This window comes from Corythoichthys intestinalis, chromosome 19 (assembly GCF_030265065.1).
Source record: "Corythoichthys intestinalis isolate RoL2023-P3 chromosome 19, ASM3026506v1, whole genome shotgun sequence".
Lineage (NCBI taxonomy): Eukaryota > Metazoa > Chordata > Actinopteri > Syngnathiformes > Syngnathidae > Corythoichthys > Corythoichthys intestinalis.
The window spans coordinates 23,954,701-23,981,267 of record NC_080413.1 but is presented as its reverse complement, the minus strand read 5'-3'; the positions used below and the strand labels follow the sequence as shown (position 1 = coordinate 23,981,267).

Sequence of the window (26,567 nt, the reverse complement as noted above, 5' to 3'; positions counted from 1 at the left end):
ACAGAGCACAGTGACCAGACGCGAGAGGAAAATAGTATAGCCCCGTGAGCTATTTTTTGTTTTAGTGTGGCTGGTCACAGATGGACTTTCAGCGCACTATTTAACATAATAGGATGCCAGCTTTTGGTAATTACCATGTGCAGCCAAAAGTACAACATGTCCAACAAGTATTGGAAAAGTTAGATGCTGGCCAAATTGGCCAAAAATGAAAAAAAACAGACTTTTTGGTGGGAGCGATAGGATTTCCTCACTTGAATGGCAGGATAGTGATGGGCAAATACACAATGAAGCAAGGAATAATGCATCGTCCTCATTGATGCGGCCTCAATGGCAGTTGCAGCACTGGGCTCTACTCAGTTTTTTTTACTTGCTTTTCCATTTTTAGCATGGGATTCATCATACAGTTCCAATCAGCTAAGGGCTACTTAAGTAAGTATGGTACACTGTTTTTTTTTAAAAAAAAAAGAACAACTTGCAATTAAACAGCACTTATAGTAATTAATTAGCACTACAGTGGTATTAAAAAAGTATCTGAACCTTTTGGAATTTCTCCTATTTCTGCATAAAATCACCATTAAATGTGATCTGACCTTTATCAAAATCACACAGATGACAAAACATGTCTGCTTTAACTAAAACCACCCAAGCATGTATAGTTTTTCATATTTTATTGAGGATAGTATGCAAACAATGACGGGGGGGGGGGGGGTTAGTGAACCTTCAAGTTTAACAATAAGTGCCCTCCCCATTTTGAAGTTCAACTGTCTGACAGACTGCCTCAGGTTTTTTTTTTTTTTTTTTTTTGCAAAACATCCGGATAAACTTTTGAGTTCATTCTTCCATTAATGATTGTAAGTTGTCACGGCCCTGAGGCAGCAAAACAGCCCCAAATCATGATGCTCCCTTCACCATGCTTCACAATGGGGATGAGGTGCTGATGTTGGTGAGCTGTTCCATTTTTCCTCCACACATGATGTTGTGTGTTACTCCCAAACAATTAAACTTTGGTTTCATCAGACAAAATATTTTGCTAAAACTTCTGTGGAGTTTCCAAGTGCCTTTTTGCGAAAATTAAACGAGCAACAATGTGTTTTTGTTTTTTTTTTTTGACAGCATTGGCTTTATCTGTGGGCTCCTCCCATGAAAACCATTCTTGGCCATAGTTTTAATTATAGTTGATGTGTGCACAGAGATATTGGACTGTGCCAATTATTAAGTAAGTCTTTAGCAGACACTCAAGGGTTCTTTTCTTTACCTCTCTGAGTATTCTGCGTCAAACTCTAGGAGTTATCTTTGTTGGACGGCCACTCCTTGTGAGAGAAGCAACAGTGCCAAACTCCCTCCATTTGTAGACAACTTCTCTGACTGCCGATTGATGAACATCAAGACTTTTAGAGATGGTTTTGAATCCTTTCCCAGCTTTATTCAAATCAACAATCTTTGATCGCAGGTCTTCAGACAGCTCTTTTGACTGAGCCATGATGCACATCGGACAATGCATCTGATCAAGACAATTCTTACCAGGTGTGTGTTTTATAGTGGGCAGGGCACCTTTAAACAACTCATCAGTGAATAGGCACACACCTGACTTAAATTGTTTAGTGAAAACTGGTTTCAGTTGCTCTTGAGGTCTCCTTAAGCAGAGGGACTTATTTATTTTTCCCCCTTCTGTCATTGTTTGCATGTAATCCTCATAAAAATATGAAAAACTATAAATGTTTGGGTTGTTTTAGTTAAAGCAGACTTTTTTCATCTCTGTGATTTTGACAAAGATCCAATCACATTTAATGGTGACAAATAGTTCAGATACTATTTCATACCACTGTATATACTGTATGTTTAAGGTATATAACGTATCATGGGCGAATGCTTTCTAGTAAGGAAAACTTAATATTTCATGATAGTACCATTCAACATTTCAAGTTATGCCTACTGAGTTTAGCCACAAAAGCTAATAATTCAAGTTAGCTCAACTCATTTTACAAAAGCATGAAAATATAAGTTTGGTTCATTTAAAATCTTAAATTAGCACAACTTTCTGGAAGTTTCATTTTTTTACAGTGTAGGGGTTGTATAGATGAGTTTTTTTTTTTATTGTTTATTTTAAACTTTACCACATAACAGTGACGTTTAGAACATAATTAGTTGGCAAATAGGTTTTTTTTTTAGCTTGAGGAGACAGAGACACTTGCAGCAATAAATTAGTGTGCTGTCAGAAACTAGTCCGTCACTTTAATTGATTGAAATTGTCTTCTATTTCTGTGTGTGAAACTTTAGTAAATGATGGGGAATCAATTAAAGGAGAGGTAGGGTGTCTTGGCTCTAGCAGAACTCTTTTTTTTGCCACTATCAAAAATGGAAATAACATGAAGAATTATTCACCGCCCGCAAAAAGGTCCTTGAGTATTTGTAAACAGTGCAAATTGCCACGGTGCAGAATCTACTGTTGTGGTGGGCGACAGCGTGCAAGCATTTACGAGGCACACGTCAGTGCTCTTTGTTGTACCGGGTATGTTTTGCGTTAATTAGGTTCATTAGCTTTCCGTTCCAAGCGAATACATATTAGTGAAAAACATCCTCCTGTGTTATAATTTTTAGTTCATTACTAAAAAAATACAGAGTTAACTTGAAGTCATGAAACCCACGTTTGAAGTGAATGACAAACTGTATTAATGTGCTAACTCATATTCTTTTATACTCCTTATTTGCAACTGCTTACAAAACTTGAAACTCAATTCAGTACATTCCAATGAAATGTCCACTTCCAATTTATAACCTTTTTACTAATGCATACAGAAACATCGAAAACCTCTAAATACCTGCAAGGGAATGATTGCTTTTTACAGCAGTCTATTTAAGAGTGGGCGGGGACACAAAGATAAGCACCGGTGCATCTGAATAATTCATGTTGCAGAGGATGATGACCACAAAATGAGGGAAAACGTGGAGGGGAGACGTGCTCTTTGCACTTAAAGCCTCTGAGAGCAAATTTTCTGTGGTAAAAGGAAGGTGCTATGCACACTGTCGCAGATTTTCCATAAGAGGAATTGCTCCTCAAGGCAATGAGAAAGAAGGGGGGGTGGAATGTGAGAAATAACCGAAGATTAATGTCAGTTCAATTTCTTGTTGATGTAAGGCATCCTTTTGACTGTGAAACACACAGCGACAACACCGTACAGTGCATACACCGGTGCGAGAGGTACATACCCTTCTCCTCCAACTTTTGTGATCTTGAGGCGAAAGTCCACTGAATTGAGATTGGGGGGCTTCCATTTCAGGATGTCATCACACCTCCCGGGTTTGTATCTCTGCTGACAGATGACAAAATGGATATGTGCTTGGATTAATGTACAGTCGAGAGAAAAAGTCTACACATCCTTTTCAAAAGGCTGCATTCTTGTGATGTGTCCCATTCAGGGACAAAGGTCAATGCAGTGGAAATCTATTCAAAAGTTATCTTTAACTTAATTCAGTCACTGCTAGCCCAGGTCACAGAGTATGCGTTGCGGTAGTTAGTAAAAGAGGGACGCTGATATTGAAAACAGTTGTTGATGGTAATCGATTTCCACTCCCTTTTAACAAGGAGGGGCACGAAGCAATCAATTGATTGCCTGTGTGTGTGCCCACGTAGTTCTTTTAGGCTACGTCTACACGATGACGGATAATGGCCTTAAACGTATAGTTAAACTATACAGCATGTATGCTACACTAGTATACCTGTTGTCCGGATAAGTTGTTACACGAATAATGTAGGCAGGTAATATTACCCACCGCTAAATATGGATTGCTGTCTCCGCACAACAATCGGATACTAAGCAAGTGACGTCATGGAGCATGACATTGCCACTTTTAGTGTGGCACGCCGGCATTGTAAACAAATGGAGGCGGACGATCAAGACAGGCATTCCTGCTCATCTTTTCTTTTCCACAGTCATTGTTTACAGTTTATCATCTGTAGTGCATGTTAACCGCCAAACCATAATTTTAAATGTGGTACCAGCCTGCTCGCTCGATTGACGGGAAGCGCTGTTAATGCATTCACACATTTTTCTTCAACCTTCAAACGTGCGTCGCAATAATATGCTTCAATTCAGTGCCCGTTGGTGGAGATCGCGGATTACTCGGAGATGAGTGTTTTATGACAGAGCTCGTCTCCCGCGTTAAGTCAGCAATCCGCCCACTGTGCGGCTGGCCCCTCCCAAATAATGCCAACCGAACTGGAGTACAGTATATAAAAATACTTAGGGGAAAATTAAACCACGAAAAGTGAACTGCGTGGTAACCCCAGTCACAGAGGCGTGCGATCAGTTTTTTTCCCTGACATTTTCACCTGTCAAAACTGTGTACAAGCACTCCTGGTTGCGGCTTCCAGGAAATATACGCAGCGCCACACCATATGTTTCATACACATTTTATTTATACACACTTATTTCCTACTGGTGTGTGTGCAACCGAGCATCGACTGTAACATCCCAAGTAACGATGTCAGGCTTTTGTTGTTTTCTAAAGATTCATTTCAATCACAACCTGGCGACTGCTCGTCAAAGCCGAGTGTGCCCTCAGTCCCTTCACTCTAGCTCCCGCGTGATGCTTTCAAATGCGTTCACGAAAAAAAAACAGTGATCACAAAAGGGAGTTCCCGACCCCTGGTCTAGGAAGTGCAGTGATTTAGAAATTTCCCACCGGCGAGTAATGAGTTTCCGGTTTAGAGGTAAACTGCGTGGGCAATGATTCAACACATTTCTGCTCCTTTATACGCATCCGTAGTTTGCGCAAATGAAGGTGTACATTGCAGAAGCGGGGTGGGGGGGTGGGGGGGGGGGGGGGCTTAAACGCACCTCAAACGTAGTGCGGACAGGTATAAAAACAGTCGGCAAAATACCCGGGAGAAAATTATCTGTCCTTGTGTAGACGTAGCCATAGTATCACTGAGATGTGGCTTTCCTTCATCAAACATATCCATTCAAATCTCAACTCATGTTCAATGAAAATCAGCACAAACCTGCCACCCTTTCTGGTTTCATCAGACCATGAAACATCTTCACACGTGTTTGAGTTCATTTTTTTAAAGGTCCAATAAAGGTTGATGTTTTTAGCCATAATTTCAAAAGATATACTTGGTGTGAAGACAGCAGTGCTTACCACAACAGGGATATACTCACAATGGAGCATGGTGAAGAAACTTTGTGCTTTGAGGCGGTTTTTCTTTAGCTGGGGTATTAGAAATATTGTCAGACATGACAAGCTGACAGGATTTAAGAAGTGTTCAAAATACCAGTCAGTTTAAATACAAAACCTTTCAGGCTTTCTGCTGGAAAGCAAAAATGTAAATGGTGGCAGGTATGTGCCGACTTCCATCATGAGTTTTGATATGATTGGTTAATTATGAAAACATCCCTTTTATGGGCGCAAGTCCACTTTTGCAATACATTATTTCAATTTTTTATGAACAGGTTACATGTTGATGCGAATATGGTGTGACTGTATAGTCAAACTGCTTTAATGAAACAATATTAATATTTTGTCACAGCGTGTCTTTGTCAAACCCATACCTCTTCAGACCTAGACATAAGCAATATATGTACAGAATATCTAAATTGAAGAATCTACTAGGAATGTCCTCGATCCGATCACGTGATCGGAAACCGGGACGATCAGGCCTTTTTCCAGAGGATCGGAATCGGGCGAAAAGGATCGGGTTTTTAATTTAATTATAATTTTTTTTTGTTTTTTTCACCAAAAGAAACAAAATTATATATGTTTTATACTCAGCAACACTCGCGGAAAAAGCGGAAGAGTACAGTACTCTAACATGTTTAGTACTTTTGTTCATGTAAAAAAAAAAAAAAAAAACATTAAAGGGAACCTCAAATTTAAAGACTTGTAGGTAAGCCACAACTGCTGTCTTTTACTAAAATGTATTATTAAAACACATAAAATATTGCCATTGATTTCAAAATCTGTAATATTTAGTACATGTTTTGACCTACGGAGGGTGCCATGTTTTATGGACGCTCGGGGTGATGACATAGATTGTGACTGTCGAATACTACCAGGTTAGTGCAATTCCTTCTACGTGGCGAGACGTCCATCACATGCGCTCATCTGTTAAAAGCGGCAAGTACTTACAAATTGTGCTTCTATTGAGTCTTTTATTACCTTTTCATTGCCTCAAAATATTTTTGGATGTGTTTCCCTCTAATACTTTTAAGCATAGTGTTTTCTTGTGGTAACTTTAAAGCAGATTGTTATTATACATTATTCACATAGCATATTTAAACCACCCTTATTTGATATTACTAAGTTTAAATATTTTCTTAAGGCATATCTAGTATGTTCTGTCTGTATGCATCTAAACAAAACAAGCTGAAAGCACACGGTAGTACTTTGGGTGTCAAATTCGCCTGTTGCAGACGTTTCGCCGGTTTAGCAGATTTTAGCCATTTTTCTCCCCTACTCTCGTCACGTCTCATCCAGTCTCTTCTTTTCATTGTGCTTTTGCTGCTCGTTTTAGGAAATATAGAAAATGCTGTGATGCTCATTAATGTTCCTCTCGGGTTCAAATTGAAAGGGTTGAACGGATGACATGTTTATGTCGCTGGAGTCATACTCTGGAAGCCCGGCAGCGTAACCATGTGATGTCACCGCCCTGCAACGTCAACAACAATTGAGTTCTACAAGTTGAACTAATTTGACAAATTGTATAAAAATGAAAACATCAAGAGGGATTTCATATCAAATTATTTTAACAAATTATTTTAACTCATAATATCATTTATCTTTTAAGAACTACAAGTCTTTCTATCCAGTGATCCCTTTAAATAGACTTTTCTTCGGTATCGGATCAGGACTATCGGCTGACTCTCAAAATCAGGTGACTCGGACGCAGGTGCAAAAATATGGGATCCAGACATCCCTAGAATTTACTCAAAAGGTCTCTCTGGCATTGTAATCTCCACTTAATTTCGAATGGGAAACAAGAACTTGACAAATGAGGATGAACTTTTTTGTGTGTGTGTTGCACATATAAATTGATTATAGAGTTGCAAAGTTATATCATAAAATGACCAGGCTTGCCTATAATGCCTTGCTTATTTGTGTGTGTGTACATGTTGAGACATTTAGGAGGAAGTGATGTGCAGTGGAATATAAGTAATATAAAGTGATTGTGGGTGGAGGCGGTGGCAGTTAACCAAATTCTGTCACTTTTAAATTGCCCGGTAACAAAAGTCTAATCCGAGGAAAGATATCTAGAAATGAGACAAGATTCCTCAGGAGATCCTGTTATGTTAAATGTCCAAACGATGCACAGGCTCCCTGTGGAGGAATGTTTTAAAATCAGTAAATGGCTGAGGTAATAAGTGCTATTAAATGTAAAAAGGCAAAAGTGAATTTAAAATGACTGTGGCTCAATATGATGGATGATGCCTTTACATTTCTAGCAGGATTTTATAGCACTGTTTCAAAATAATTTACAAGAATAGATTGAGCTTTAAACTTTATTCAGCAATGATCAGTCAATTCAAGACATTTCAAAACTAAGATTCATGTTACTGTTTTTTTGTTTTGTTTTGTTTTGTTTGTTGCTTCGAACAGTAACTCTCAAAAAGTGTGCCTTGACAGACGAGTGCTCCATGAGAGATCATCAGCAGACAGAGGAAATTGGATTTTTCCAAAAAGTAATATTTATAAAATAGAAATGTGTCTGCAGCTGCAAGTTTTTTTCCTAATCTAGGCCTGCAATTAGTGACAGGCAGAACAATTTAATGGTCCTTTATTAGATTGCAGAAGGTACAATAAATCTGTGTATCCATCTGTTGCTATTCATAGAACCGAATAAGGCTTCCTATGAGTATCAGCTTTGTGTTCAATTATTGTGTTCCTGGGCTCAATAAAAGTTGGAAACCACTGGCTTAGAAACGGAATGAAAGCAGTTTGTTATGTTTGATAGCACAATTCTTTACTCTTGTGGTCCAAAGAATTGTGGAAGAAAAACATTTGTGTTATTTAGTTTTCATGGTATTTTCAATATGGTTAAAATATTGTGAGCAACATTTAGTTTTAAAACTGTGTTAGAGCAATCAATCATTTTTAGGTCAATGCTCTTCTGGACAATTGTATCGGGGAATTTGCTTTCCACTCTCACGTGAAATAAAAAATACTCTGCTACAGTTCCTTCAAAAGACGTATGCTCTTTTATTCTGCTTTTGTAGACTTTGTTGCTGATTCTAGAGGGACATTTAATGACGCCTCCACAGCAACAGCTCCTTCATGGAAAAAGGTGTTCATCCTGCTCTAAGAATAACTTCACTAACCCCCTCCCCCTTCCAGAAAAAACAGTGCCAGGTTGTTCATTTATGTCATTTTTTCCAAATCATCTTTAGCTCAATTTATATAGATCTGGTTAGGCAGCTGAGCATAAGGCTACCCGTTTTAAAACAGCTTAATAATCTGGAGGTAGGAAAATTTGCAATTCACATTCATGAGTTGACCATAAATTTTAACCACAGCAAAAGTGGGTATTCAGTGGGAAAAATGTACTACAACACTAAAAAATGCTTAGTAACTGGTAAGTAACTTTAGATTTATTTAATAAATATTGCCTGAGTGTTATTTTAAGGCAAATACAGCCAAAGTAAGGTAGGTTAAAATCATTTTCTTTGTTAACACACGTGAAACAGCAGAAACAGACAAGAGTCATCTGGCGTATAATATACATCGAAATATACAGCAACTTCAACAAAGGAATTCACCCTTATTTATCAGTAACACTGGCATGTCTTTCATCTTTAAAATCAATTAAAGTTCTGCCAAATTACATTTATCTGAATGCTATGTGTGCTCTTGGTGGAATGCACACATCCCTTTCTACAGTATGGAACAGAGAGTTCAAAAGTGTGAGTGGGTCAGGTGAGGTCAAATGCAATTTGTATTCATGTGCGGTGTTTGACCTGCTGGCTTTTTTCCACCGAGTATTACATTTTGCTAACCCAGACCGAGACAGAATCGTGTACATTTTTTGAGCTCCAAGTGAAGTTCTTGTACATGAACATGCAGACATTTAAGAAGACAAAGATGAAAATGCATGACATAGTGATTTATAGTTCACCCCCATCCATTTTCTATATCACTTATTATGTCTGAGGTCATAGGTGAGAAAGTAAGATTTTTCACATGTTTCATTTAAATAAGTCATTTTTAATTGAGTTAGCCATCCATCCATTATCTACCGCCTAATTCGGGGTCGAGTCGCGGGGCAGCAGCTTTAGCAGGAAGGTCCAGACTTCTCTCTTAACAATCCACGAACTCAAAAAAAAAAAAACATTTTTATTTAGACCCCTCAACATTGTCTAAATAAAGAAATTAAAAATAACTGAAAAAACTTCTGTCAGAGAATAACAAAAATAAATAACAATGGAGTAGGGCTGTCAAAATTATCGCGTTAACGGGCGGTAATTATTTTATTTAATTAAACATGTCAAAATATTTGATGCAATTAACGCACATGCCCCACTCAAACAGATTAAAATGACAGCACAGGGTCATATGCACTTGTTACTTGTGTTTTTTGGAGTTTTGTCGCCCTCTGCTGGCGCTTGGGTGCGACTGATTTTATGGGTTCAGCACCATGAGAATTGTGTAATTATTGACATCAACAATGGTGTGCTACTAGTTTATTTTTTGATTGAAAATTTTAAAAAATTTATTAAAACGAAAACATTAAGAGGGGTTTTAATATAAAATTTATATAACTTGTACTAACATCATCTTTTAAGAACTACAAGTCTATCGATGGATCGCTTAAACAGAATGTTAATGTTAATGCCATCTTGTTGATTTATTGTTATAATAAACAAATACAGTGCTTATGTACAGTATGTTGAATGCATATATCCGTCTTGTGTCTTATCTTTCCATTCCAACAAAAATTTACAGAAAAATATGGCATATTTTATAGATGGTTTGAATTGCGATTAATTACGATTAATTAATTTTTAAGCTGTGATTAACACGATAAAAAATTTTAATCGTTTGACACCCCTACAATGGAGCTGTCCTTCAGGTAAAACACTACTGATTTTGTCCACAAGCACAGCCAAACTCAACAACAACAACAAGAACAAAAAAGCTCCTTTGTAAGCTGCTTTAAGACCACATCAATAAAATAAAGAGTATAATTGGGGAGAAGGGGGTAAACCTCGTTTCACTACATTTCTCACAGTTAATTTAACGTTAACAATAGAAAACACATAGAGGAGAACACGTCTCTCTAAGCAGCTTCCTACTCTAGTTTTGCAGATTAGCAAGTTCACACAGTTTAATGTTACGCTAACTCGGACTTTGGGTCGGACTTAGGTCGGACTTTCAGTCGCAAAATTAGTGGTGTGTTCCCCACTTCCACAACATTGACATCTTTTTACTAGGGCTGTCAAACGATTAAAATTTTTAATCGAGTTAATTACAGCTTAAAAATTAATTAATCGTAATTAATCGCAATTAATCGCAATTCAAACCATCTATGAAATATGCCATATTTTTCTGTAAACTATATATATATTCTGTAAAATAAATTGTTGGAATGGAAAGATAAGACACAAGATGGATATATACATTCAACATACAGTACATAAGGACTGTAGTGGGCATTTCACTCTACTGTCATTTAAATCTGTCTATGCTGTCCTCACTCCGAAGCGTCTACTTTTTCCAAAGCTAGACAGCTAGTGAACGATGCCTTAATAATTAGACTTCTTCCTTTTTCATCTGATTTATTAATAAAATGGCCTCAAACCATTGTCCTCTTTAGACCGTCGTAAAACTACAAAATAAAAGTACACAAGCATTGCATTAGCAACAACGTTAGCTTAGCACGCTATACAGGTTCACTAAACATAAACAAAAAGTGTCTCATACAAAAAATATAACATTTTGCTTACTCACATGATATGTACATTCTTTACAACAACCATACTTACGGACAAATCTTGTCCAAGGATCATATAAGCACAACATTATCAGCCCGAGACGTCGTGCAGCCATAATGAACTGGCAAGAAAACAATAAACCATGTCGCAAAGCGACCACAAGAGTTCGCTGTTGGACAGCACAAAAAGCCTTGCTGTAAAACTTACCAAAAGGCAGAAGACTTTCTGAGCGGGACATGTGCGTTAATTGCGTCAAATATTTTAACGTGATTAATTAGAAAAATTAATTACCGCGCGTTAACGCGATAATTTTGACAGCCCTACTTTTTACATGTCTTACAATGGCTGCTGCTGGCTGAAAAAAAACTTGTAATATCCCTAATATCTCTATTCTCTAATATCTAATGTGTGGTGGTGGGGGGTGGGTCAATTAATCAGCCAATCAAATGTATGTTTAGGAGGGAAAAAAATGGACCTGGACTTTCAGCAAGTGAAAAGCGGTACATGTAAGTCTGAACATAATGAAAAAAATAATAATAATGGTGGGGTCAATTACAACAATTAAAACATATGGGAAGACAATCTAAATAACCTATATAACTGAGGTCATTATATAACACAAATAAGGTTGCTTAGAAGTTGGTGGGGACAATTTGAGCAACCTCAAAAGTTGGTAATGTTTTGTCCCTACCGTCCCAATGCAAACCTACGCCCTTGTGTCCAAGCCACCTCAACTGGCTCTTTTCAACGTGGAGGAGTAGCGGCCAGACACCGAGTCCCTCCCGGATGACCGAGCTTCTCGCCCTATCTCTGAGGGAGAGCCCGGACACCCAGTGGAGGGAACTCATTTCGGCTGCTTGTATCCGGGATCTTGTTCTTTCGGTCACGACCCACACCTAGTGACCATAGGTGAGGGTAGGAACATAGATCAACTGGTAAATCGAGAGCTTCCCCTTTCGGCTCAGCTCCTTCTTCAGCACCACGGACTGGTGCAGAGTCTGTATCACTGCAGGCGCTGCACCGATCCGCCTGTCGATCTCCAACTCCCTCCTACCCTCAATCATGAAAAAGACCCCAAGGTACTTGAACTCCTCCACTTAGGGAAGGATCTCTTCCCCGAACCGGAGAGGGCACACCACCCTTTTCCGACTGGGGACAATGGTCTTGGATTTGGAGGTGCTGAGCTTCACGCTCGGCTGCGAACCGCTCCAGTGAGTGTTGGAGGTCACAGCTTGATGAAGCAAACAGCACCACATCATCTGCAAAAAGCAGATATGCAATGCTGAGGCCTCCAAACCGGACCCCCTCCACGCTTTGGCTGCGCCAAGAAATTCTGTCCATAAAAATTATGAACAGAATCGGAGACAAAGGGCAGCCTTGGAGTCCAACCCTCATGGGAACAAATTTGACTTACTGGCGGCAATGCAGACCAAACTCTGACTCAAGTCGTACAAGGACCGAACAGCCCTTGCAAGGGGCTTGGTACCCCGTACTCCCGGAGCACCGCCCACAGGACTGAAAGAATTGAAAGTCTGTTGCCCAACGACAGCCCCAAAACATCACTGCTCTAGAGGAGATCTGCATGGCGGAATGGGCCAAAATACCAGAAACAGTGTGTGAAAAGCTTGTGAAGACTTACAGAAAACGTTTGGCCTCCGTTATTGCCAACAAAGGGTACATAATAAAGTATTGAGATTACCTTTTGGTATTGCCCAAATACTTATTTTCTCCCATGATTTGCAAATAAATACTTTAAAGTGATCCTCTAACTTAAATACATGTAGGCTCTAATAAACCACAATTGTTCTCTTGTACTAAAATATGTTGTTAGAAACACATAAAATGTTAAATCTATGGCAATATTTTATAATATTTAGTACATATTTTGACCGTTAGTTGACGCCATGGCTTGCGGACTCGCAGTGATGACGTCAATGGCATCTTTCCAAATGTGTAGAGTGTTCAACAATTGCTTATTGCTGCCTAAACTCGCGAAGTAAAATGCCACGATGTGCTGCTTTTGGATGCAATTTCCAGTCAAATGGAAACAAGGGGAGTGAAGTGAGTGTTCAAGGTGGAATTATTATTTTTAGTGAATAAATATGCATAAGTGGAAGGTTCTCCCCCTTTTTGGTCCCTGTGTGCACGTATCCTACCCACCACGCGTTGAAACTGGCGCCCGAACATGTATCCTGGATCCTCAGTCAAGCAAGGTCCCACCGCGTCTGCGATATTGGTTTCAGATCTGTCCATTGTTTTGATTCGTCGGTCCCACCGCGGCTTTTCGGATCCATCTATTTTGTGGAATCGACGGCCTGATCGCAGCTGGAACATTGCCATGGGATCGGTCTAATTCCTGGATCTTCGAGTGAGTAAAAACGCGGATTTGGATTACTATTGCGATCTTTTTTGTTGACTATTCTTCGTGGGAGTTTTCCCCAAATCATACTAAATAATTAAAGCACTATGGCACGGTACAGTGACGACAGTGACTGACGTGGACCTTACAACAATGTTGGCGTTCGTCAGGGAACACGGGTTTGCGTACTGCTGAGCTCCCCAGTGAAGAGTGGTCAAGGTGGAAATATTATTTTTTTGTGAATAAATGTGCATAAGTGGAAGCTTTTCCCCTTTTTGGTACTTTTATACACGTATCCTAGCTACAACGCGTTACAATGTACAAGACATGGATTACACAAGGTGTGATCTTTGGCCTGTACTGTAAGCATACAACAGGTCTGGATGCTAACAATCTACATAATTATATTGGGATGTTTGAAAACACAATATGCTTACCTTGAATATCTGCTAATAAAACCGGAGTTCACAACACTCGCTCCCAACCCGAGTTCCCAATAGCACTCTGTCGCTCTGTTGCCATTGAGACAGCGTGCATCACCAGTTTTGCCCAACTTTTGTCTGATCAGGTATTTGTTGCATGCATTTTTCCCTGAAGCTCGTCTTGTGAACCCGACACTGCTGTCCTGCTCTTCACTTTTCAGATCTGGTTCAAATAGGAAGGGTAGAACTGACGACATGTTGGGAAAGCTACACACGCTGGAATTTCAGCATCGGGGCCAGTGACGTCATGCACTGCGACGTAACAAGAATGGCGATCTATCACTTATAATAAAGTTTGTAAAATTATTTTAACAAAAACATTAAGAGGGGTTTTAATATCAAATTATGATAACTCATACTAACATTTATCTTATAAGAATTACTTGTCTTAAAAATAGAGGATCCCTTTAAAAATCAAACAATGTGATTTTCTGTTTTTTTTTTTCCCACATTCTGTCTCTCATGGTTGAGGTTTACCCATGTTGACGATTACAGGCCTCTCTAATATTTTCAAGTGGGAGAACTTGCACAATTAGTGGTTGACTAAATACTTATTTGTCCCACTGTATGTAGACTGGTTGGGCGAACTCCCATCCACCCTCTAGGACCCTGCCGAGGGTGTAGAGCTGGTCTACTGTTCCACGACCGGGACGGAAACCAAACTGCTCCTCCTGGATAAGAGATTCGACTTCCCGACAGACCCTCGTCTCCAGGACCCCTGAATAACCTCTACCGGGGAGGGTGAGTAGTGTGATCCCTCTAAAATTAGAACACATCCTCCGGTCCCCCCTTCCTAAAAAGGGGGACCACCAACCCGGTCTGCCAATCCAGAAGCACTGTCCCCGATGTCCATGCGATATTGTAGAGGCGTGTCAGCCATGACAGCCTCACACATCCAGAGCCTTTAGGAACTCCGGGCCGATCTCAGCCACCGAGGAGTTCTGAATTGAGTTAAAACAGGGATAATGGAGTAAATTGGATGAAAAAAAGTGAAGATTCGCATTTATAAATACAAGTATGTATGCATAGAAAAGGCTTATATGTATACATTGTATACATTACGTCCATGAGAATGAGAGTTCTGAATGGTTTTGTAACCTTCGAAACTTTAAAGCAAAGTGCAGTCTACAATGAATAAATCTGACCGACAACAACCTGATGAAAACCCAATCAGACATCCGATTTAACACATGGCCATGAAGTGCATTCCCAAATGAAAATGTGCACCCAGTAGTGCCTACATTAGCATTTTAGGCGTTGGAAATAAGGGAATTTAAAAAACAAACGCTTTGTTACTCAAGTGAAAAAAGCGACCTTGAGGTTGCACAGTGAATTCAGGCATATACTTCTATTACATTTATTTGCCAGTAATAATGTCAGACTGCATAGAAATTGACTGTCTGTTCCCTGAGAGAAATGCAAAGGTTGCAACAGTATGACTGCTGATTGTGATGGTGATGCAAAATGCTTTATATGTGGCTATATTTTCCTCTCTACATCTCATTTAATTTTTACTCTAATCATCTACTAATTCTTTGTAGCCCACTGGCCACATAACATACATATCCTTTCAACAATAGACTCCATGTCCATCTCCAAACAGCTTAATCTTTTCAGTGTTAATTAAAACCTTAGTTGTTATTCATGTTTAATTGCTTTAGTCCATGTAAAACCAACCAATTGAGAAAATCCATGAGGTGAAGAAAAAAGTATTGATTTTTCATTAATTTATTCTTTTTTCTTAATTGTGTAGAAATTCAAAATCTCAATTTAATAGAGGGTCAGCGGTATGTCGTGTTGGTTGGGGGGTTGCGGCGGTGTCTGGTGAGCTGGGTGGGCGAGCATGGGGGCGCGGTGGCGCGTCCCATCATCCCTTCCCTGAAGGCCGGTTAATGGGTGCGCAGATGGTCCAGGGGACCACCCTGGGTCCCGGCGGGATGGCGGCGGCCTACATGCTGGAGCTGCGACAGGAGGGTTAGGCTGCGCTGGTTCACCCCCCTGATTGGCTGGGAGGGGGCGTGGCCCTGGGGCGGCCCCCGCCCAGCATTTCACTTGCATCCAGGACTATCACAGGTCTGATGGGATTCACGCATGACTAGGTGCAATTAGACACACTCAAGTAGAGAAAATGTTGGTGCCATGATTAGCGATCGGGCAGCATAGAATAGGATGTCGACATATCCACACGCAAAAGTGATTCACATATTACTGGGTTCTACACCTCAAATTGCTGATTTGTGTACGCTCCACCCCACCTAATCTCTTTTTTACTCAGCCCCCCTCTTTCTCCTCGGCCCCCCACATGGTGTCCACGTGAAATACAATTAGCTAACGATAGCACAACTATATACAGTGTAGGCGTTCAATGTATTTCTTGTTGTAGCTTGTTCTACTCCTCTTCTGTCTCTCCTTATCTATTTTCCTTTCTGTCCTCTCATAAGCCCTTCATATTCACGGCTTTCTCCTAATACACGAAACACAATGAATAATCACAATGGGAATATATCATACTCCCATGTGATACATTAAAACTTTTCAGACCCTAAGGACACCAAGATTCCCATTCTCCGTGTCAAAGCAGTTCAACAGGACAGGTTTAAAAATAACAAATAAAAATTGATTTGAATACACATTGTTTTCATTTTTTTTCCCATTATCTTGATAACGAACTAAAATCTATGAAGTGTTTCCTAACATTGTGCAATCAAACTAAATGGAGTTTGGTACTTGAGTGCAGCCAGCAGAAGCAATGTTGAGTATTTTTTGTCATTTCTCCTCTATCTAGGTTGTATACATATACATACATACATATAAACACACACACACACATATATATATATATATATATATATATATATATATATATATATATATATATGTATACTGTATATACGCAAAACTCAGTGTTCCCTGCTCAGTAAAAAGTTAGCCATAAATGAAGTTTTCTTCCATCTTTTACTTGTTAGAGCTTCTACTTGGACTGTCACTTTCCTTTATCGGTTTTCTTTCCTCTTGGTTGAAAGTACTGAAATTAAAAGTGCAGCACCTTTCACCAATGTTGACTGTGGAAAGAGGCTGCACAGTGTTGGGCTGACAATGCACTTTTTATAATGCTCTATTAGAAAAAAAAACTTTTTTTGCCAACCATAAATCAATCTAAAAGCATTTCATGGAAGTGCAATCCAAAAATGCTCAACTTTAAAATGTTTTTCCCCCTGTAAATAACCCGTAATAGGAACGAAAGCGCAGTAGAACCCGATATCAGCACACAGGTGATAAATTAGAATCGGGACATCACCACAAATGGATACTAATTGTGTTCCTCTACAAGACCTAAAAGTCTTTAAAAGCTACGTCTGGGAAAAAAATTGGACGAGAACAAATTTGGCAGCTGTTTCAGTGGATCTACCAATGTAAGGTCCATGGGAATATCAAGGGAATTAAATTGCACCAGGTCAAAGGCATGATTTTAATGCAAGTGAGAGTGCTTTTCACTTACTGAAAACAAACATGACAGCAACAAGGGATGGCAACAGCAAGTATGTTAGAAGCAGTGAAGACCACAGATATAAAGCTATTTTTCTCTTTACTGGTAATTAATCTCAACTCCAGTGTACTTACATAGTGCTTTCTCAACAGTCGAAGTATTACGAATAATAAAATGAATTTTTCCCCTGACGCATTCTGTTCAATTAATTTGTTGTTCAGTTTCTGTAAGCACTTCATTTGGAATTTGCATAAATTTGAATTAATATTTTATTGCAAAACAAAAAATTGCACTTGCATAAGGGACTACCGCATTACTAAAATTCATAGACAGCATCATGTCGGCGCGAATATTTTTCCAGCTAAACAAGAAAGGTTAACATGAAAACAGACTCAATTTTACAGTTACACATCTGTGAGGTTAAAAAGAAAAAAAAATGTAGTAGAGAAAATCCGATATTGTTGGTGGGACCTAAATAATAACCCTTCCTTGGAGTCACCATAGGGAAATAAATAACATGGGGGGAGGGAGACTGTATACTCTAAGCTAGAGAGCGCAGCAAACAGAGAAGGTGACAAGCTATTGAACGGCTGCAGATCAGAGATTTGTTGCCCCCTTTTAAGTCCTGAAATAGCTTTGCTGTATTTGATCCTTTACAATCCATATTTGTGCAGAAAGAGACTGAGCCCTGTGGTTTCCACTTTGCCGCAGGAAAGAGGGAGAAAAATATAAAAAAGAAAACATATCTGGATCAACTTTGACATAATCTTATAGCATGAATATGCTTTACATAATCTCATTTTCTATTATTCATATTTAAAGCATTTAAGGAGAATGAGAATTATAATGCATTTCATTTTTGGCTCACAGATGCCATGCCATTTTACAATAAGGGACGATAAACATTTTTCAAAACAAATAATGTACCGTCGAGCGAAAGTATGCATGAGGGAAATGTGGGACATTATGCAATTACAAGCACTGAGAGCAACGAGCATGTGAATTAAATGAGTTTTCATAGAAAAGTTAAAATACAATCTATTAGTAAAAAAGAACACTCAATATAGTACGTACAACTTCATAAATTGTTGAATACAAAATAAATATGCATTCATATATGCAATTAATATATGATATAATATCATGATATACACCGTATTGTATTGTTATGTTTAATTACTATTATAAGCTACCAAGTAAAAAATATGCACTTAAAATTTTTGCACACAGAATCGTTAAACCATAACATGAACAGGGATTATTTGGAAATAATTACACCTTCAAATTTGAGTATAATAGTAAATGAGGACTATAGATACTAAAAAATAAAAATACAAATTAATGAAGACTCAATCATTTAAGACTCTTACCAATACCTTTCTAAATGTAAACATGTCTATTAGTAGAGGCGTGCGAAATTTCCAATTCTTAGATTATTCACGATTCAGGGGTGGAAGATTCGAGAACGATTCACAAACATCCAAATTCCGATTATTGAATTATACCAGGTAAAGCGGAACTAAAACCCAGTCAGCGCGCTCTTCAGGACGCAATGAGGAACGGACCGAGAGCAAATATCATGTTCAACTCATGCCGCTAGATAAAAAAAAACAATAATACCTGACTGCAGCTGACAGCCGCTACAAACAACGCCTAGTTGCTAGTTGCGACAAACATACGGCCACAAAAATGCTACGGCAGATATCACATATATGTAGAACTAGATGCGAAATGACAGACCACGGCGGCGTTAGAACATGTATAGAGAACTAGATACGAAATGACAGACTTGACGGCATTAGTAAACAGCCACCATCTTAAAGCAGTAAACTTCTCTGGAAGGCTGTTGTAGCGAACCTAATTAACTTTTTATCGAAATACTCCTAAATTGGCAAAATCTTGACTTGAATCTATCTTTAAAAGACGAAACAGTTTTAAAACTTTCACATGTTGAAAGTAGGCAGAAAGGAAATTATGGTATAACGGGAGCAATTTTAACAACTTTAACGGTTGATTCACAACACTAAATTAATTGAATGTAGTTTAAAGCTGCTAATACAGAATGTGGACTTGAGTATCTTATTTATTGTTTAAAACTGTTAACTTGATACTGAAATAGTAGTTTGGTTTAGCCTGAGAGGATTTTTGACCAATTTTAGAACTAAAACATTAATAGCTGAAGGGTGGGCGGGGGGGACATCAATAATCAATTTATAATCGAATCGTAGCCTCTGAATCGTAATCGAAAACGAATTGTTAGGTGCCCAAAGATTCCCACCTCTATGTGTTAGTGTGGGTAATTTGAAAGTAGTAAAACAAAGTTGACAGAAAACATTTGGCTTTAAGGTTACTGTAATTTGGTTAGCTGCTTTTATTTGATGGAATAGACTTGTGTGCAGAGAACTACAAGATAAAAGGCCAGCCTGATCAATACTACTACTCCCGAGAGAAAGTACACATCTCCTACAATATGGCCTGTTGAGTCACTTTGACATGTATAGAGTTTTGTGGTGGATGTACTCACAAACTCAATATAGTTCATGAAAAAGAACAAAATGACTGAACCCAGCATTGCAAAATAAGTCACTGTGATCCATTTTTCATAACTGAGATTTTGGGATAATGACGAAGTCAATGATCATTTCGGAATTGCATTCATGCATGTCAGTGAGAAGTCTGGCTTTGGTGACCTTTTTGCAATCTTTTGACACGCTTAGAGAGTTCAGCGAGATTTGTGACAGTACAAATTAAAAGTCACACAGTAAAAACTAGTTGAAACCAACAGAAAAAAAAAAGAAAAAAAAAAAAAAAAAAAGCTAAAACATTAACCTTAGGTGGTACACACCATTCAGGCAAAGGGGAAATCAAAAGGTAATTGGTCTCATGAAATAATCTACCGATACGCTGGATTAGGATTTTTGAGGGTCCAAACTCTATTATATGCAAAAAAAAATAATAATAAAAACAGCACCTACAGTGCTGGCTAAAAGTATTGGCACCCCTGCAATTCTATCAGATAATAATCAATTTCTCCCAGAAAAGTATTGCAATTACAAATGCTTTGGTAGTAATGCCTTCATTTATTTTGCTTGCAATGAAAAAACACAAAAGAGAATGAAAAAAATAAAATAAATCATTATCATTTTTAGGGCTGTCCCAAACGACTAATTTTCTCCCGATTAGTCAGCCGACTATTTTTACGATTAGTCGACTAATCTAATAATTAAAAAAAAAAAAAATTTTGTTTTTGTTTTTGTTTACTAATTTAGCAATGAAATTTTTGTTGACGCTTATCAATTCACAAAACACATATCGGAACACTTAAATTATTTATTAAAGTACAAATAAACATGTAAATAACAATAATAAATCACAAATAAACAATGAGTTCAAATGCTGATAGAATTAACTAGTGTAGCATCCCGATTGAAAAGGTGGTCTCTTAAACTGATGGTTTACAACTTTTATTCCATCCTTGATGTAATCACACCGTAACAGCTACGGTGCACACAAATAAAACAACACAATTAGAAATTAACAAAAACGTTTCACCTTTTTCCTTTTAAACCTTATTTATATATCAATGAATTGCCTTTACCTTAATTTATTACCTTATCATTGACAATCTCTCCCTTGAGTGCAATCACTGTATATACTGTATATATTTATGACCTTTTAACCTTATATAATTTTCTATACCATAAAATAAACCATAACATGAAATAAACCTTTTAGTTAGCATTAAAGAGCATACGACACCAGAAAAAAAGTCTTAAATGGCATTATTATGTGAATTAGAATCATATTTTGAGACGATTCGACCATATACAACAATTTAGCAAAGCGCAGATGACGAGAAATTAGTCTTTTAATCTGCCGGTTAGCCACGCCAACAATTATAGGGCTTTAGCGTCCCCAACAGGTGGATGACGTCAGCGGTAGACGAGGCTCATCGGTTTTACTATTCAGCCCATTGAGGGGGAATTGTTCAGAACGAGGAAAACGAGACGAAGAGAGCTGCAAAATGTCATTGTTTCAGTCTCTCTACTCCCAATATTTTTACAGGATATTCTTTTTATCCAAGTATTTTCCCCAATAGCTATATAAATGGCTTGAGAAGGACCAGTCAGCCCGTCGAGGGGGAACTATTCAAAATGAGGAAAACGCGACGAAGAGAGCGGCAAAATGTCATTGTTTCTGTCTCTTTACTTCAATATTTTTACAGGATATTCTTTTTATCCAAGTATTTTTCCCCAATAGCTATATAAATGGCTTGAGAAGGACCAGTCAGCCCGTCGAGGGGGAACTATTCACAATGAGGAAAACGCGACGAAGAGAGCGGCAAAATGTCATTGTTTCTGTCTCTTTACTTCAATATTTTTACAGGATATTCTTTTTACCCAAGTACTTTCCCCAATTGCTAAATAAATGGCATGGTCATGACAAATAACTTGTGCTAAATGGAATATAAAATAATAAAAATCCATTTATTCAAGACGACATGGCAAAATTACTCCATAATGGTCAAAACAGTCGACTTTACCTTTACTGTCACACCTGCCGAACGATATTTTATGACACCTAAATCGGACATATGTCATTTCCCTTCCCCGGCTTCGGAGAATGCAAACAGACCAGAAGGAGTGACAGCTAGCCGACATGCTAACCCGAACCGAGGGATGTTTCAAAGTCTTCGAAGTGGAAAATCACACATAACTAGCCTGGATTATTTGACATGACGACCCGGTTGTCGAGTTTCTTTGCGGATCGGCAAACCGCCCGGCGGAGAGCAATTTACAGTTCGTTCCCTGGAGGAGGGTGGCTGGAATTGTTGTGTAGCTAACGTGCTAACAGCTAACTGCTAATGAGCGTGAGGATAGCTTTTTACATGCCTATCAATGATCAAACGTAAGTAGTCCTTTATTTAAAGGAATTTTATAGTGTTTACTTTGTAATCACTGTATTCGTATTTGACATAATACAAAACAAGATGTTTACTCACTTCCTTTTAAGTCCAATGGTCCCACAGTAAATATCCACGGTGAATGGGAACCTTTTGAAACTCCAAAAAGGCGCATACGCCTCTCCCGCATACAGAATGATTTTTCTGCAGCCGTTTGGCTGGCGTGATGCAAAAAATAAAAGTATTAATCCGCAAAATCAGCTGAATCCTTCGTCCTCATACACAACAGTACACTGTAGCGTGAAGAGGACGTCTTCTACCGTACACGTCACAGCGCCCTCCTCCTCAATGCGAGACCGAAGCCGGAAGTCACTCATTTTCCTGGCGCGGGATTAAAAAAACTAAATAAATATGGCGATCGCTTCCACACACATCCAAGCGGTCCATATCATTCAGGAGCATAAAATACCGCGTGTATTATGAAATAAACATGCTTTTTCGTGTCACAAGCACTTTAAGGACAATACTAATAGCACTTATAGGCCCATTGTCAATGAAACATTATTATTCAGTAAGACGACAGCACCCTCTGGTGTACAAAAAATGAAGAAAAAAAAAATTACAAACTGGGTGACGGCATTTGAGGTGTTTATTCACGGCCGACGTGCAGCCAAGCTTGGCATTGAAGAGACAGGACAGAAGAGTGTACCCTCCGTTGTTTCTTTGAAATAAGTCAATGTTTTGGAGACTCTGTTGCGCTTTGTTTTTGGCTTTGTGCCGCTTTCCCCGCTTGCATACAGAGCATCCGACATTCTGAACTTTCCACGCATATATTTTTTAACCCTTCATTAACCGTCGACGGGATGTTGTGCTCGTCGACGGATTTACGTCATCGATGACGTCGACTATGTCGACTAGTCGGGACAGCTCTAATCATTTTACACAAAACTCCAAAAATGGGCACCCTCAGCCTAATACTTGGTAGCACAACCTTTAGACAAAATAACTGCGAACAACCGCTTCCGGTATCCATCAATGAGTTTCTTACAATGTCTGCTGGAATTTTAGACCATTCTTCTTTGGCCAACTACTCCACGTCTCTGAGATATGAAAGGTGCCTTCTCCAAACTGCCATTTTCAGATCTCTCCACCGGTGTTCAATGGGATTCAGGTTTTGACTCATTGCTGGCAACTTTAGAAGTCTCCGGTGCTTTCTCTCAAACCATTTTCTAGTACTTTTTGAAGTGTGTTTTGGGGTCATTGTCCTGCTGGAAGACCCATGATCTCTGAGGAAGACCCAGTTTTCTCACACTGAGCCCTACATTATGCTGCAAAATTTGTTGGTAGTCTTCAGACTTCATAATGCCATGCACAAGGTCAAGCAGTCCAGTGCCAGAGGTAGCAAAGCAACCCCAAAACATCAGGGAACCTCCGCCTTTGAAGTAGTGCTGCAACGATTAATCCATTAACTTGAGTATTCGAGTAGAAAACAAAATTAAAGAAATAAATTTTGCTGCTTCGAGTATTCGTTTAATTAAAATGGCGTTGTAATGGTGTTTTGAAAGTGTTTGCATTTAGTTATATTGATTTAGTCTAGTCTGCCTCATTTCACATGGCTGAATCCAGCTGCTCCCCGTGAAGACCAAAATAAGCTAAGTTTTTGTTTGAGCTAAGTTTTTTCTTTTAATGTATTCGTTATTTAGTTTAAAGGTATATTTAGCTGTTTTTTTTTTTGTGGGAAAATGTCTGAACCATTTGCTAAGATTAATATAAATAAAAAATTGGCATTTTATAGCATTTAAGCTAGCGGACTTTTGCTATGTAAGTTAGCGAATTTTTCTTTTGGTTGGTTTGCTTGAGGCTGAGCTCAGGTATTTTAATTTTTTATGTTCCTTATCCGATTACTCTATTATACGAACTAAGTAGTTCATCGATTAATCGACTACTAAAATAATCGATGCCTGCAGCCCTACTTTGAAGGCCTCGTTTTTTTCCCTGTAAACTCTATCCTTATGCCTCTTACAAAAAAGCTCCATTTTTAGTCTCATCTGACCAGATAACATTAATCCAAATTGTTTTTGGCTTTCTCAGGCAAGTTTTGGCAAACTCAAGCCTGGCTTTTTTATGTCTTTGGGTCAGAAGTGGGGTCTTCCTGGGTATCCTATCATAGAGTCCCTTTTCATTCAGATGCTGACGGATAGTACGGGTTAACACTGTTGTACCCTCTGACTGCAAGACAGTTTGAACATGTTTGGATGTTAGTCGAGGTTCTTTATCCACCATCCGCACAATCTTTGTCGAAATCTCTCGTCAATTTTTCTTTTCCGTCCACATCTCGGGAGGTTAGCCAAAGTGCGCAAGTTTTCCACTTATTGATGACACTGCGCACGGTAGACATAAGAACAATCAAGTCTTTGGAGATGGACTTGTAGTCCTGAGATTGTCCATGCTTCCTCAAACGTTTGCTTCTCAAGTCGTCAGACAGTTCTTTGGTCTTCTTTCTTTTCTACATGCTCAATGTGGTACACACAAGGACACAGGACAGAGGTTGAGTCAACTTTAATCAATTTTAACTGGTTGCAAGTGTGATTTAGTTATTGCCACCACCTGTTATGTGCCACAGGTAAATAACGTGCTGTTAATTACACAAATTAGCATCACATGATTTTTTAAAGGGTGCCAATATTTTTGAGTTTTGTGTAAAATTATAATGATTTAAAATTTTTTCCATTCTCTTTTGTGTTTTTTCCATTGCAAGCAAAATAAATGAAGATATTACTACCAAAGCATTTGTAATTGCTATCATTTTCTCGGAGAAATTGAGCATTATCTGACAGAATTGCAGGGGTGCCAATACTTTTGGCCAGCACTGTACATAAATCAACCACACTGCCTGCATTGATTCTTGAATAAAGTCATCTCAGATTTAATTTTATAGTAAGCAGAGGAAGAGCAAAAAGTCCTGTTTCAACAGGCGATCTGCCATTTTTATATTTGCCATCTGTCTTCAAGGTCTGACTATAGAATCCAAATCTTGCCAAAGATCCCTCAATAAAGAGAACATATTCCAACGACTCTCTGTGGTGGCCCTGATAAGACTCCCACTAACGCTGCAGTAAAAACCTTTGTGCTAATATTAATGGACATTCACAGCAGCGAGACCCTGCTGAGATTAACGCTGAGGCCTAATCACATTCACACAAATAGATTAACTTTACATCTGGTGTAGAGGGCAACAAAGCTCGAAGACTTTGGAAATGACTGGAGCGCTGGGCAGTGCTTGCTACTTCACCCTTTATTATTATTATTTTTAAAAAACATAAAATGCTTTGGTAGCTAATAGCCATCATTTTGCCTACATGCATTTCACAAACGAAGGGGTGTTGTACTCAATGCAGTCCAGTAGCCACCACATAGAGCCTGTATTATTTCCTTTTTTCATCTGGCAATCAATACAGTGTACCACGTCTACTGCTCAGCGTTAGCTGGGATAGGCTCCAGCACCCCCACGACCCTCGTGAGGAAAAGCGGAACAGAAGATGAATGAATAAATGATGACGCCATAGTTAATATAAATAAAGTAAAAAAAAAAAAAAATCAAATAATTTCCTCTAGAAAACATTGAGGACATTTACATATTTCATACAGAAAATGTATGCATTAAAACTAATCACAGTGATTGTTATAAATTAAAACGTGAGTCACTAGTATTTGAAACATTTGAGACAAAAATAAACTGTAGTTTTGCACTTTTTAAACAGGTTTTCTAGTGTCTGTAAGGATTGCAATATTTTATTCATTATTTCTTCCTTGCTGAAAACACAATGAAACTCTAGAAGGAGTATGTGTTTCCATGGTGAGTATCAAACATTCACTCTGGGGGGTGACATTAAGAGCTTCACAACAGTCAAACACTGAGGCTCCTACTGTGAAATATTAGCTACAAATAAATGTGTATTCATAAAGGCAGACAGGATTAGTCTCCATGCCGATCAATAAACCATTTTACAAGCAAAAGGTCAAAAAATTACATGCATTTTAATGCGAGAATTTATTGAGTGACTCAAAATTGTGTTTGAATTGGCAGAAACACTGACAGCTGTTAAACAACCTTATTTCATCTCTATTGCAGACAGGCAATAACCTTTAGACAGGACCAACAAACTACAAGTAACAGAGTTGCATTATACATTTTCTTCTGTTTTTATAGTTATTGTGGCCTGCGGTTAAGTGTCCTCAAACTCCCACTTTTAAAATTTAGGACAGCTACACAGAGATAGTCTTTGTTTACAAGAAGAATCTTTCGTTTGAAAGCCAATTTAAGTTTAATGTTGATATAACCAAAGAAGCAAAGGACCCTTGGAAAAACAGTAGCAGTACTTGCCAGAGCCTTCTCTGTTCACCAAAACTG

The 26,567-nt window shown here is 38.5% G+C and overlaps 1 protein-coding gene across 2 annotated transcripts in view; it reads right to left on the bottom strand.

Moving 5' to 3' along the window:
• Positions 1 to 26,567, bottom strand: part of rngtt (RNA guanylyltransferase and 5'-phosphatase) — a 137,024-nt gene that overhangs the window by 35,091 nt on the left and 75,366 nt on the right. The window contains exon 13 of one of the 2 annotated variants that reach the window (XM_057822367.1): positions 3,208 to 3,311. In XM_057822367.1, coding sequence (XP_057678350.1) covers positions 3,208 to 3,311 — 104 coding nt within the window. The remainder of the gene's footprint in view (positions 1 to 3,207; positions 3,312 to 26,567) is intronic. The other variant, XM_057822368.1, reaches the window with a different exon arrangement.